Source organism: Coffea arabica, unplaced genomic scaffold (assembly GCF_036785885.1).
Source record: "Coffea arabica cultivar ET-39 unplaced genomic scaffold, Coffea Arabica ET-39 HiFi ptg000055l, whole genome shotgun sequence".
Classification (NCBI taxonomy): Eukaryota; Viridiplantae; Streptophyta; class Magnoliopsida; order Gentianales; family Rubiaceae; genus Coffea; species Coffea arabica.
Genome location: NW_027266201.1, coordinates 55,802 through 67,394, shown reverse-complemented (window position 1 = coordinate 67,394; position 11,593 = coordinate 55,802). Strand labels below are relative to the sequence as shown.

At 37.4% G+C, this 11,593-nt stretch overlaps 1 protein-coding gene and 1 long non-coding RNA gene across 3 annotated transcripts; one reads left to right on the top strand and one right to left on the bottom strand.

Annotated features, from left to right (window-relative positions):
• Positions 1 to 31: 31 nt before the first annotated feature.
• Positions 32 to 1,804, bottom strand: LOC113718797 (uncharacterized). Its single transcript, XR_003454631.2, has 2 exons — positions 1,265 to 1,804; positions 32 to 922 (listed from the first exon to the last, which is right to left on the bottom strand). It is a non-coding gene; the product is annotated as an uncharacterized lncRNA (long non-coding RNA).
• A 239-nt stretch (positions 1,805 to 2,043) lies between these two features.
• LOC113717934 (mannosyl-oligosaccharide glucosidase GCS1-like) lies at positions 2,044 to 11,456 on the top strand. 2 transcript variants are annotated; one of them, XM_027242779.2, is made up of 22 exons: positions 2,044 to 2,461; positions 2,570 to 2,643; positions 3,109 to 3,360; positions 3,940 to 4,114; positions 4,350 to 4,436; positions 4,602 to 4,670; positions 4,781 to 4,865; positions 5,184 to 5,266; positions 5,933 to 6,040; positions 7,235 to 7,356; positions 7,497 to 7,604; positions 7,702 to 7,775; positions 8,135 to 8,260; positions 8,641 to 8,708; positions 9,183 to 9,332; positions 9,415 to 9,465; positions 9,595 to 9,651; positions 9,952 to 10,101; positions 10,230 to 10,321; positions 10,462 to 10,571; positions 10,653 to 10,716; positions 10,908 to 11,456. In XM_027242779.2, exons 1-22 carry the CDS (start codon positions 2,162 to 2,164, stop codon positions 11,050 to 11,052), a joined length of 2,550 nt encoding a protein of 849 aa, XP_027098580.1. In that variant the 5' UTR covers positions 2,044 to 2,161; the 3' UTR covers positions 11,053 to 11,456. The 2 variants fall into 2 exon arrangements, with proteins under 2 accessions (XP_027098580.1, XP_071929643.1); XM_072073542.1 differs by lacking the exon at positions 4,350 to 4,436.
• The last annotated feature ends 137 nt before the right edge of the window (positions 11,457 to 11,593 follow it).

The following is an 11,593-nucleotide window of genomic DNA, read 5'->3' as shown; positions in this document are numbered from 1 at the left end:
CTTTCAAAAGACGTTTAGGATGGCTTACGAGTATTGTTTTTTTTTTTTTTTTTTTTTTTGGGAACTTGTATTATCGGGTTGAATGATTAACCATGCTTGCCGTTTGTACGCTTCAGCAGCTGAAAATCACACCCCCCAAAAATGAATTTCACTTTTGGGTTGCTTTTGGTTGAACAAATCCGGGGGGTTGAGTCGAGTGAAACCTAGTGGATTAGCTAGTGTCCGCTCGGATGCAAAAATAACCCTGCTATTGTGGTTCTCCAAAGATTCAGCAAAGTATATTTGTCTAGCACGGTTAATGCTGTTGAATTGACGTGGGTATTTTGGGGATGTTTTTTAAAAAATTTACTGTAACTTTTTTTCAAATACAGATGATTTCGTTTGGATAGGATAGGCAGTTTGTGAAAAATTCACATTGTTTTTCAAAAACTTCTGCGTTTAGATTGATCTGTATTTCATAAATAACTACACTTTCATATCGGCATAAAATGCATTCGCCGGTAAACTTGTGTCTACCCAACATGCCATATGGAAATTGGCGTTATAGCTCTCGGCAAAAATGATTGGATGATATTGGCCTAAACAATGCAATCTTGCATGTATAAATATACCCTTGTTTGGCCATGGCATGCTCAGTATGCAAATAACAATAATATGTAAAGAATAGATAGACAGTGGGTTTATCATTCATAAATTTAAATGAAGTGGTATCGTAACAATAGAGTATTGCCGCCGATTTTCGTTCTAGTTAGTAGTTATGTATGCCCCGCTGCGACGTATCGAAATTTTGACTGCCCTGAACGAAGTCCCCTGGATCCCCGGCATCTGCTAAGGCACCGAGCGCTACTTCTTCATTGAAGAACATATCATTGGGTACGTTGTCTCGGATGAAGTAAACACGCTGAGCATTTTGAAAAACACGCTGAAGCAAACAAATGGAACCACACAAAAAACAAAAACACGCTGAGCATTTTGAAAAACAAGCTGCCGGAGAGTATATCCATGAGAAACACCTAATCACCACCAATCGCACAGAATAGAAGCAGCAACAATAACAATTAAAGTTCAATTACTCAAATGCGATTAGCTACGTAAATGGTACTGATGCCATAAACCCAAGTTGACAAGATTTATCTGCGTTCCAGTTATCAAAATACACCAATTGTTCATAGCTTAGCTGCAGGAATTGTAATAGAAAGCCAAAATTTCCAAGTTAAAAATTCAGCCCTAATTCGTACGGAAGTGTACCAAATTCATTATTTACCTCCAATAAAAAAAATGGGGATCTGCTAAACAAAGCGCACCTCTCTGCCAATTTCTATAGCACAAAGCCAATTAAATGAGCTTATTGGAAGCACAGCGAGAGGAAGAAGACCACCTGCCCCCTGCGCAAGCCGTGTGTCCGATTTTCTTGTAGCTACCTGGAACAGAACAGCTCACTGAAGGTGTCTCCGTTGAAGCTAACGAGAGTAAGCTTCGGGCAAGTTTTTTAATGGCAGCTGCCCAAAATTACCACAAGCAGCTTTGGAACGAAAAAAGTAGGACGAATTTGCTCGGGAAGAAAAGCTTTCAGATGTCGACAGGTAGGTTCCACATATGAGCACCTGCAAGTTGAAATTCGGTTTGAGGAAAAGGAATGAAGAGTTCCGTAGAAACAGCAATGGTTTTCTTACTTCCGAGCCAAAACAATAATATCGTACCCCAAAACCACCACTGTAGACATTTCAAAACAATGCGTTGACTAACGAGTTGTTTTTTGACTACATATACTACTAGTAGTTTTTTACTACAATTTTTCAACTAGTCAAAAAACTGCCCAATCGAAACAGACCCTATATGTTTTTTAGTAACAATTATACCACCAAAAAAAAAAAAAACTGAGAGATCACCTGAGACAGCTCGGCCCAGTCCAAGTCTACTGTCCTGGTCTTTAACATCCGTGGCCCAAAGTTTGAGGATTTTCATAGCTATAGCCCAGGATCAAGGCAGGTTTATAGGTTTCAGATATGGACTTTAAGATACATCAACCCAGATTTTCAATAACACTACGGGCCTTGTCCCAGTCCAAGTCCACCGTCCTGCTTCTTGTGCATCAGTCGCAGGCGCACTCTGCGCAAAACCTCCCCAGAAATCAGAATCAGCAATAAACCCACACCGGAAAATGGCCGGCAGTTCAACGCGAAGCAGCACTCGGAGTAGAGGCAAGCCCTCCGCAGACGCCGTTGGTGATGAGTCAGTCCACAGAGTAAGTACGAACGCTAGACCTCGAAGTTATAGAGGCAGAGACCAAAGCCTCATTCGAATTACAAACGTGAGCAGCAAAGTTTTCCTTGGGTTTGGAATCCTGTTCTCCTCGATCGCCCTCTTTTTCATTTTCCGATTGGTAAATACTAATGAAGAGCCGGAAAAGCCCAGGGTTATCACGCCATTTCCCGCTCCCAAACTCATGGAACTTCCCATGGTGAATATTTGTTCTTTAATTTAGTATAATTTCAGTTTTCCACTTTGTTTTATGTATCCTAATAAATTAAATTCAGCTACGAGGATGATTTTTCCTTTTTCCTGGCAGTTTCAAGGGGAGCACAAGGAGAGCTTGTATTGGGGAACCTATAGACCTAACGTTTATTTTGGGATTCGTGCACGGTATCGACTCCTTCTCACATTCTGCTCTGGAATGTCAAGAAAAATTGCTGCTTTTGGCGTGCAATTTTATGTGGTAGAATGAAAAGTAGGGTCTAAAGGAATCTAATCGAGCCAAATGCTGTTGTTTTCGAAGGCCAGCTTGATTACCTTCATTTATTAATATGTATAACGTCTAGTTGACTCATGGAACTGAGCTCAAGCTGAGTTCTAGACCTTAAAAAGAACACTGCAGACTTGGTTTGATCCTTCGATGTTTTAGTCTCAGTGAGCACTTATCGAGCTGGGCTTAGTTCATATATTGAGTATCTTGGTTCATCTTTCAGCCTCAATGGAACCAGAAGGACTCCCCAATATGTTGTATAGTTTTTCTGATGGAATTCTAGTGTGCCTTATGATGCTTTATGAAACATGCACAGTGTGGACTGGGATTGACATAATCATGTACTTTTTGGTGTTTATTGGTAGGACCCCACAGTCTTTGATTGCTGGTTTGATGTGGATTGGTATTACGAATGGAAGGTATGCCATGCGACACATCTGCCAAGATTCAGATGAGCTTAGGACATATGGATGGACAGAGCATAATGGACGGGATTATGGACATCAAATTTTGGTTGACCAAGATATGACCTTGAAAACAAGTTTCCTCAAGTCCAAGGAGCATGGGAGCAGCTATGGTGGAGACTGGGCTGTCCGAATTGAAGTGGAAAATGATGAGTAATCCCCGTTAACTTAAATTTTATGGCCACTTTCTTAAAACCAAAAGGCAGTTGGTTGCTTTTAGTGTATAAGCCTAGAAACTGAAAGTCTTCCCAAATGCTATTCTTTCAAAAGTAAGTATTGGATGGAATTTTATTGACGTGAATGTGTCACTTAATTGTCTAGTAATTTCTCTGTACACTCTTTGATCAATATTTTATTGTTATCATGTAAAATCTTGAATTCGTCTGATTGCGTTTTTGCGAGTCTCCTTTCTCTCATTAAGCAACTGCTGAACCAGTTATATTGTTAATATTTATGTGAGAATGTCTTTGCTTGTTGGATGCATGCTTAACTTTGATGCTGAGGAACATATAATATAGTGGGTGCATCTGGAATGTTGAGCATGAAACTACTTAGTGCAAAACTTTCTTTTGGAGGTTATCACATTTGTCAAGGACATGCTCTAGACCTCAGAAAACAAAACTTGCTGAAATTACTTCTCATTGCTAATAAGCTATAGCATCTTAGATGCTATGCTCATCTTTCATGTCCTGTGATTTCTTTCTTCTCTAACAGCTTTGAAATTGTTGACAGAGTAAACCTTAGTGAGGAAATGTCAAAAACTGTGCATCTGTTCTTCTATATGGATGATGAAAGTGGAAATGCACTAAATTTGGGTAGCAGAGCCACAGATGTAGATGATGAATCTATCCTAGCATCTGGATATCGGAGTGATGTTGGCAATTGGCAGCTACTTTTAAGTACTGAGGTATGATACTGAAAAATTAATATAAATCTTAATTGATAAAAAACTTCTAGTATTTTCACATCTTTTAAGTTACAGTATGATGCCACATGGAATGTTTGCTGGTGTCCAGAATAGGAGGATTACAGTGCACATAAATTTTATTGAAGCTATGGGATAGTTTTTCAGTTGTGTCCAGGATTTCTGTATCTCACTGTGAGTGTGTTTGTTCGCTTTTTTTTTTTTGTTTTTTTTGCAGGATGAATTTGAATTTCACTATTCTGGGTTCAAGACACCTTTTGTCCATAATTTATCTGATCTTGTCCAATCAAATCTTGGGATCCAAGTACATGAGTTTGTCCTCCCTAGTTTTCTGTCTCGGCCTTGTTAATAGCTTTGATGCAAGAATGCTTGTAGTGACTTTTACAGCATTTGGTGGCTTTTGCACCGCTGTTGAGTATGATATGTAACTCCTCTGCCTTTCTTAAAGTTGTTTTTGTCTACTTTTCAGGCAAGGAAGGTGGGTCGCTTGCAGCTTTCAGATACATCAGAAGGGTCATCAAACATCTTAGTGTTTCAGGTTTATTTCAGCAATCTCATGAGCTCCTGCTTCTTCAGTCTGTCAAATAAGACTTCAGCTCAAGTCTCTCTTTGTATTTGCAATTTTAGTAACGACTTTTGTGTATTCAGCTCTCTGGTAGGATACCTTTCAAGGCAGATATCATTTTCCAGTCTGGAACTCTTGCGCAAAAAGAGCGTGCCATCAGTCTTGCAGGTGCCTTCCGCTGTCGACCTTTTATTATCTGCACTTCAAAAGAAAAAGAAGTGTTCTTGGATAATATATAGAAAAAATATGGTGCTGAAATTTGCATAATCTGAGTGAAGTATGGGATACCTTCAAGGAAGGTATTCAGGCAAAACTGATGAATTTGATCTTGAGCAATTATTTACTGTTCTTAAGTTTGTTAACTTAAATCTGGTTAACAACACAAACTTTAGATGCTTTATGTCCTCTCCCTGTTCAGGGTGGTTGTTAAGCTTAGCTTAACCTGAACATTTAAATCTTTGCCGACTCCTTCCTTACTCTTTGTAGGTGCCTCATTGACCAATAAATTGAGTGAGAAGCAAAAAGACTATGCTGACAAATTCGAAAGGTGCTTCAATCTTGGTGATGAGGTAACGACCAGTTTATCCTTGGGCTTCATAATCTTTTGAACTTAGATGAGTACTTAATCTCTTTTAGACCAGTTTCCAAGCATGATAATGTGGGCTACAACGGCCCTATCCTACATATTCTATCCTTGACTTCTCATCTTAGATTATTCTATGCATTACATGAAATGTATGCTGCAGGATTACTTAGAGTTGCTAGCTAGTGGGGTTAGATAAAACTTGTGCTTTGGCATGTCAATCACTGTAATCATCTTTTAGAAATAAAATACAGATGATGTAGGATGTGAACTATCATTTCATAGAGATTCATTCAATAAAATGCGAAGTCATTGGCTGTATTCTCTTCCACAGAGTTTATTGATGCCAAATTATATGCATGTGTATATCAATGTTCAAATCATGCTTCCAAGGCCATCAATGTAGTTATTGGATGATTGTACAGCCAGTGTGCAGTGTGATACAACAAATTCATCTGAGCCATTTCAACTAAGAAAATTGTAAGTTCACAAATCATTTTGGGTGCTAAGATTGTCTACGCCAAAGGATTATTGGCTCTATGTGACTATTTTTGCAGTTGAAATGAGTCATCCTTCATGTTGTCCTTTTTCAGTTTGAAAGCAATAATGCATTTCTTGAAGTGTTTCTGAAACTTTCATTTGGTCTCCTCAGCTTGATTCTGGATCTGTGACAGTGGGTAAGGCTGCACTTGCCAATCTGCTTGGTGGTATAGGGTACTTTTACGGGCAGTCACAAATTGCACTCCCAAATCGCCCTGATGTAAGTTGCTCTATTTATTATCCTTAATGTGGTTCCGATGTCCTTTTGAGGCTTTACATTATTGTGAATCTTATTGTCTTTGTGAGTATTGTACTGCTTACAAGCTCTGCTTACTGTAAAGTAAAAAATAGAAATTTTATATATTCTGCTCATGGATCTTAAAAAATAGAAATTTTATACAGAAATTTTACTCTAACTGCCTCTGGTTGCTTAACAAGATTTGCTGAAATCAATGTATATGTCTAATTCTGTTCACTCTTTACCATTTATTTGATTTAAACACTAGTTTGCATCGTTTCTCATGCTTGCTTCACATTTTATGACTTGACAAGTTTACAACTCCAAAGGGGGAAAAAAGGGTTTATGACTCAAGGAAGGTTCAAATTAATGAGATTACATCTTCAACTTTTTGAATTATGCATAATCCATTTTGGATGGATCAAATAATTCTTGCCGGTAGCTAAATATAGTTGCTGAGTACTTGCTGCAATCCATGTGAACTGTGAGATCCTGTAAAAGTGAATTTGCACTAAGCTTGATGGGGCAGTGGTTAGGGGTATACATGTTTGTTTTCTTCTTCTCTGCTTTGTAAAAACCTATTGCATCCAGAAGCAATTATATTCTCTAGTCTCACTTGTATGCTCTCTTTGTTTGATCACCAGTAAATCTACACAATCATTAACTTGTTCCACTGCCAGTAAATCTACACAAGCATTAATTTGTTCCACTGAATTTGATTGTTGTCAATGTCATGCTGTATGCATCTGAAAATTTCTGGAAGAGTCAGTTTTAAACCACCATAATGTAAGACAGACTAGCATAGCGTGATTCTGTCTTGTATTTTGCTAATAACAGCATAGATGGACAATCATCTAATGTAAGACATGAGTTTTGTGACTACCCATTGTACTTTGATGCATCTAGTGCATGGACTGTTAGAATTACTACAAACAGTCACTTAAAGTATTAGAAAGAAAAGAAACAAAAGCAAATGAAATACTAGATACTATTTTGATGTGCTCTTATTCTAGATTTCCATCCAAAAATTTTTATTTTGTAGTTAAATCATATGTGCTATGCATTTGGGTTGTTATTTTAAGTTTTGGAGTTTGACTGAAATGTTTAGCATTTCTGTGGTAAATTATTACCACTGGGGCTTTTGACAAAGTAACGGTGGGCTATGTTCTGATGCAGAAAAAGCATGGTGATGACGTTATTTCATATTGGCCAGCTGAGCTCTATACAGCAGTTCCAAGTCGTCCCTTTTTCCCCAGGGGATTTTTGTGGGATGAGGGTTTCCATCAGCTACTGATCTGGTAGGTGGTTTTCTGCAGCTTTAAGTTAGTTCTGTCTTTAGTCAGATGGATCCTTATTTAGTTTAGAAGGTCAGCATAGTTTAGAAGATCAGTATAGTTTTTGGTATTCTAATATTTCATTTCTTCTTAACAATGATCAGGCGTTGGGATATCCATATTTGCTTGGATATTATCGGACACTGGCTAGACCTAATGAATATTGATGGATGGATTCCACGTGAGCAAATTTTAGGTGCTGAAGCTTTAAGGTGATAAATACAGTCTTCTTCTGATATGCTTAGTTATCATTTCAGATCTCATATACTGTTGATCTCTCTTTGACAAGCTATTTATTTGAATTGGCAGTAAGGTCCCAGAGGAATTTGTTACCCAGCATCCAACAAATGGGAATCCTCCAACATTGTTCCTAGTTTTACGCGGTAAACTTATCTTTCAATAATTTCTAGTCTTTTTAAGTGCTTTAAGAATTGGGCTGCTCAGTTTGCTTATTTGGTTTGTGCTGAATTTTGGTCAGAATACAATCACATTGAGCAAAGTTATAGTGCTTGCATATATTTTTTGAATGGTCTATTTACAATAAACGGAAATTTTTTTCACTGAATGGAGTTAAAAGAAGGTGATGTTTGTAGATCATCGTGGATCTGGTTCAGTGATAAGCAAAGAAAAACTTATGATTTATTCCATGTTGTGTTACAGATTAATCTTTTAATAGATCATCATATGTGCCAGAAGCATGATTTTAATGTTTATGTATGAAGGCTTGGCTTGCTTTATGCAGACCTTATTTGCAGCATTAAGGCCAAGAAGTTTGCTGCTGGTGAGAGGAAAGAGATATCAATCTTCTTTGATCAAGCATTTGTCCGTCTTGAAGGATGGTTTAAATGGTTCAATACCACACAATCGGGTAAATACCATTATCTTCCTTGATTCCCATCATTTAAACTGTGAGATAATGTATTGCTTAGTTTACACAGCAACCTTGGAGTCTAAAGATCTTGGTGGTTAGTTTGCACAGCAACCTTGGAGTCTAAATATCTTGGTGGATAATTTAGTTACTTTGTTCCTCTAACTCAAAAAGATTGAATACTGGTATTAGGTATGCATTTCTATGTCAAAAATGAATGCATGTTAAGCTGAAATTGGCTATTTAAGGCTTAGTTTGTTAGTTACCTAAGCATTGTACGAGTCTGAAATCAATTTCTAAACTTCCATAGCTTTAATGTAATTGGTAGCTTCTATCATGTTTAAGCATCTTATGAGAAGTTCTACCTGCTGTATTTGCAGGAAAGGCTGTGAGCAGCTATTTTTGGCATGGAAGAGACAATAAAACTATTCGTGAATTAAATCCAAAGGTTTTGTGCCTGATTCATTATTAAACGGCTTAACTGTATCTGGATATGCACGCTTAGTTGCTTAATGTACTTGAATATTGCTTCATGGACATCCTAAGACACATATTACTGCAAACACGTGAAGTTATATGACGTCTGGCTGCTTATTCCACATCTTAATGAGTTTGAAATAAATACCTAAAAGGTTGTAAAATACAAATACAGTATCAGCGCAATAATTTGGAAGAAAGACACAATTCTAACTGCATTGTATTTTTAATACATATTGTGATTTTGAAAGAGATTAAAGGGGCTTCAATTTCAAATGGAGCTTCACATAAACAATCTATGCTTATTCTGGAGTAAAGTTTTTGCTGTTACTCTGCTGTTTATTCTCAGATCCACTTGTTCCATTCATGAACGTCCTTGTTAGAATAATTGAAAATTGTTTTACCTGTTACACCAGAATAATTAGATGTTTCTTTGCATTTCCAGACTCTATCTTCTGGACTAGATGATTATCCCCGTGCATCACACCCAAGTGAAGATGAACGCCACTTGGATATTAGATGTTGGATGCATCTTGCTGCAGATTGCTTGCATTCGATTTTAGAATTTCTTGAGAAGGAAAATGAACATGGAAAGGTACAAAATACACCATAATACTATTTTTGTATGCAAAGATTTCTCTGTAACATAATTCAAAGTCTATGATGAACTGAAACAGGAGTATAGGTCCACAGCTAAGCTGCTTTCTGATTTTCAGCTTTTAAATGAGGTCAGCTCTAATTTTTACTACAGACATGTTTCCTTGTAACTGGATATTAATCTCATTTTGGTCTATCCATCAAAAAACTATTGCGTTTATCTAGGTTTTGGATCTAAGGTTTGTCTACGTTCTGTCCAGATGCACTTTGATGATGCATATGGAGCTTATTTTGATTACGGGAATCATACAGAAAACGTAAGCTATCTTACGGTTTTGTGGAGTGATGACAGCAACTTTTTCTTGCATAAAGTTACTGATGCTTTATTTATCTTTTCCTTTATTTCTTTTTTCTTTTTTTTTGGAGGGGGGGGGGGTTGGTGGGGTGGTTGGATGAGTTGTCTACATGCTTCATGTCAATAAATGTTGAAAGCGTGTAAGAGGGGGATTCTTATGAAACCAAATTGCTTCCAAAAGGCTACCTGTTGACTTAATGTTGAAAAGGAATATTCTGTTACTGATGCATTATAAGAAACTAGTAAGGAATTGCCCTTCCAGGTTCGATTAAGTTGGCAAGTTGTGGAGACAGTTAACGGTCACCCAAGTAGAGAGCTTATTCGAGAAGTTTTAGAGAAACCCGTGTTGAGACTGGTTCCTCATGTTGGCTATGTCAGCCTTTTCCCACTGATGGAAAGGCTTATTCCACCTGTAAGTTACTATGACCTTCCTCTTTGCAACAACTTGTACTTTAAAATATTTCTTGTTACCATTCTCTTCACACTTGGTCAGCCTTTTTGTGTTATCTGGGATCAAATGATATACTCAATTGCAAGCAGGGATCCTGGATACTAGAAAAACAACTTGACCTCATTTCAAACAGAAGCACTTTATGGACAAACTTCGGGCTGAGGTCTCTTTCGAAAACGAGGTAAGGAGGGGATTCTCACCTATTAGTTTAACAGTCACTGGTTTTCATGCAACGAGGTACATATTTTTCAACTCATCGGCAAAGTGATTATATTGAGAAAATTGTACAACATTAATTGAAATACAAATAATCTGCCACAGCTCAATTTACATGAAACGAAATACCGAGCATGATCCACCATATTGGAGGGGGCCTATATGGATGAACATGAATTATAGGATTCTCTCTGCACTTCACTACTACTCCAGAGGTACAAATAAATGAGAAATTAACATTTTCTTCTGAAACTCTTTCTTATAAAGTTGATGCTGCCTTGGTTTGATCATTATAGAGGATGGACCATACAGACAACGTGCCAAGGCGATATATGATGATTTGAGGAACAACTTGATCAGGTATGGTGTGTGATTAGGCATTTAGGCACTCGCACATCCAAATGCGCAGATTGCAAAAGATACTTTTCTATCATCACGTAACCAATTTTTCTGTGGCAGAAAGTTCTGTTCTAATTTTTTTCTTTTTAAAGATGATTTTGCCACATATAGTATATGCTTACAGTGATTTCGAGCTCTCCTTTTTATCCTAGGAATGTGGTTAAAAACTACCATCAGACTGGTTACTTGTGGGAGCAGTATGATCAGCAGAAGGGAAAGGGAAAAGGTGCACGCGTGTTCACTGGTTGGACATCTTTGGTGGTATTGATCATGGCAGAAAAATACAATGAATGTTGAGAATATTCATAATTGCATTAATGTGAAAACCAAAAAACAAAAAACAAATTAATACGAAAACCCAAAACAGTGTCACCTGAAGGATCATCAAGTATTATCTGTGGTTCAATAACTGGAAGGGCAGCTTCTTGGTGGGGAGTTTTCATTGTTGTTCAAGGTTCAAAAGAAAGCCAAAGAGGAAAGCCAGCTAAGGTCCTATCCATTGTTATGTAATAGCTAAATTTGCAATTTTGGCTACAAAAGATGTAGCGACAAAACTGCAGACTGTTGCATTTGTATTATTACCATCTGTGCCAAAAAAACTCTCGTAGATTGGGAAAATAGGGTTAATAAAAATATTATTGTTATGAAACAACTAAATGAATTGATATGGATGTCCATTTCCTTCTCTTAGAAGGTCGGTACATGTATCTCTCCTAAGAGCATGTGGTACATTTTATGGAACAACTCAGTTTATGCACAAGCATTAAAGATAGCTCATGTATCATTAAGTTTGTTTTATCTGTAAATAAAGATCATCCAACGTCTCTCGTAACCTATC

Coding starts and splice junctions, on each gene's coding strand:
- LOC113717934 (XM_027242779.2), top strand. CDS start 2,162: ATGGCCGGCAGTTCAACGCGAAGCAGCACTCGGAGTAGAGGCAAGCCC. Junction 6,041..7,234: donor CACTCCCAAATCGCCCTGAT/GTAAGTTGCTCT, acceptor GTTCTGATGCAG/AAAAAGCATGGTGATGACGT. Junction 9,333..9,414: donor AGGAAAATGAACATGGAAAG/GTACAAAATACA, acceptor GAACTGAAACAG/GAGTATAGGTCCACAGCTAA.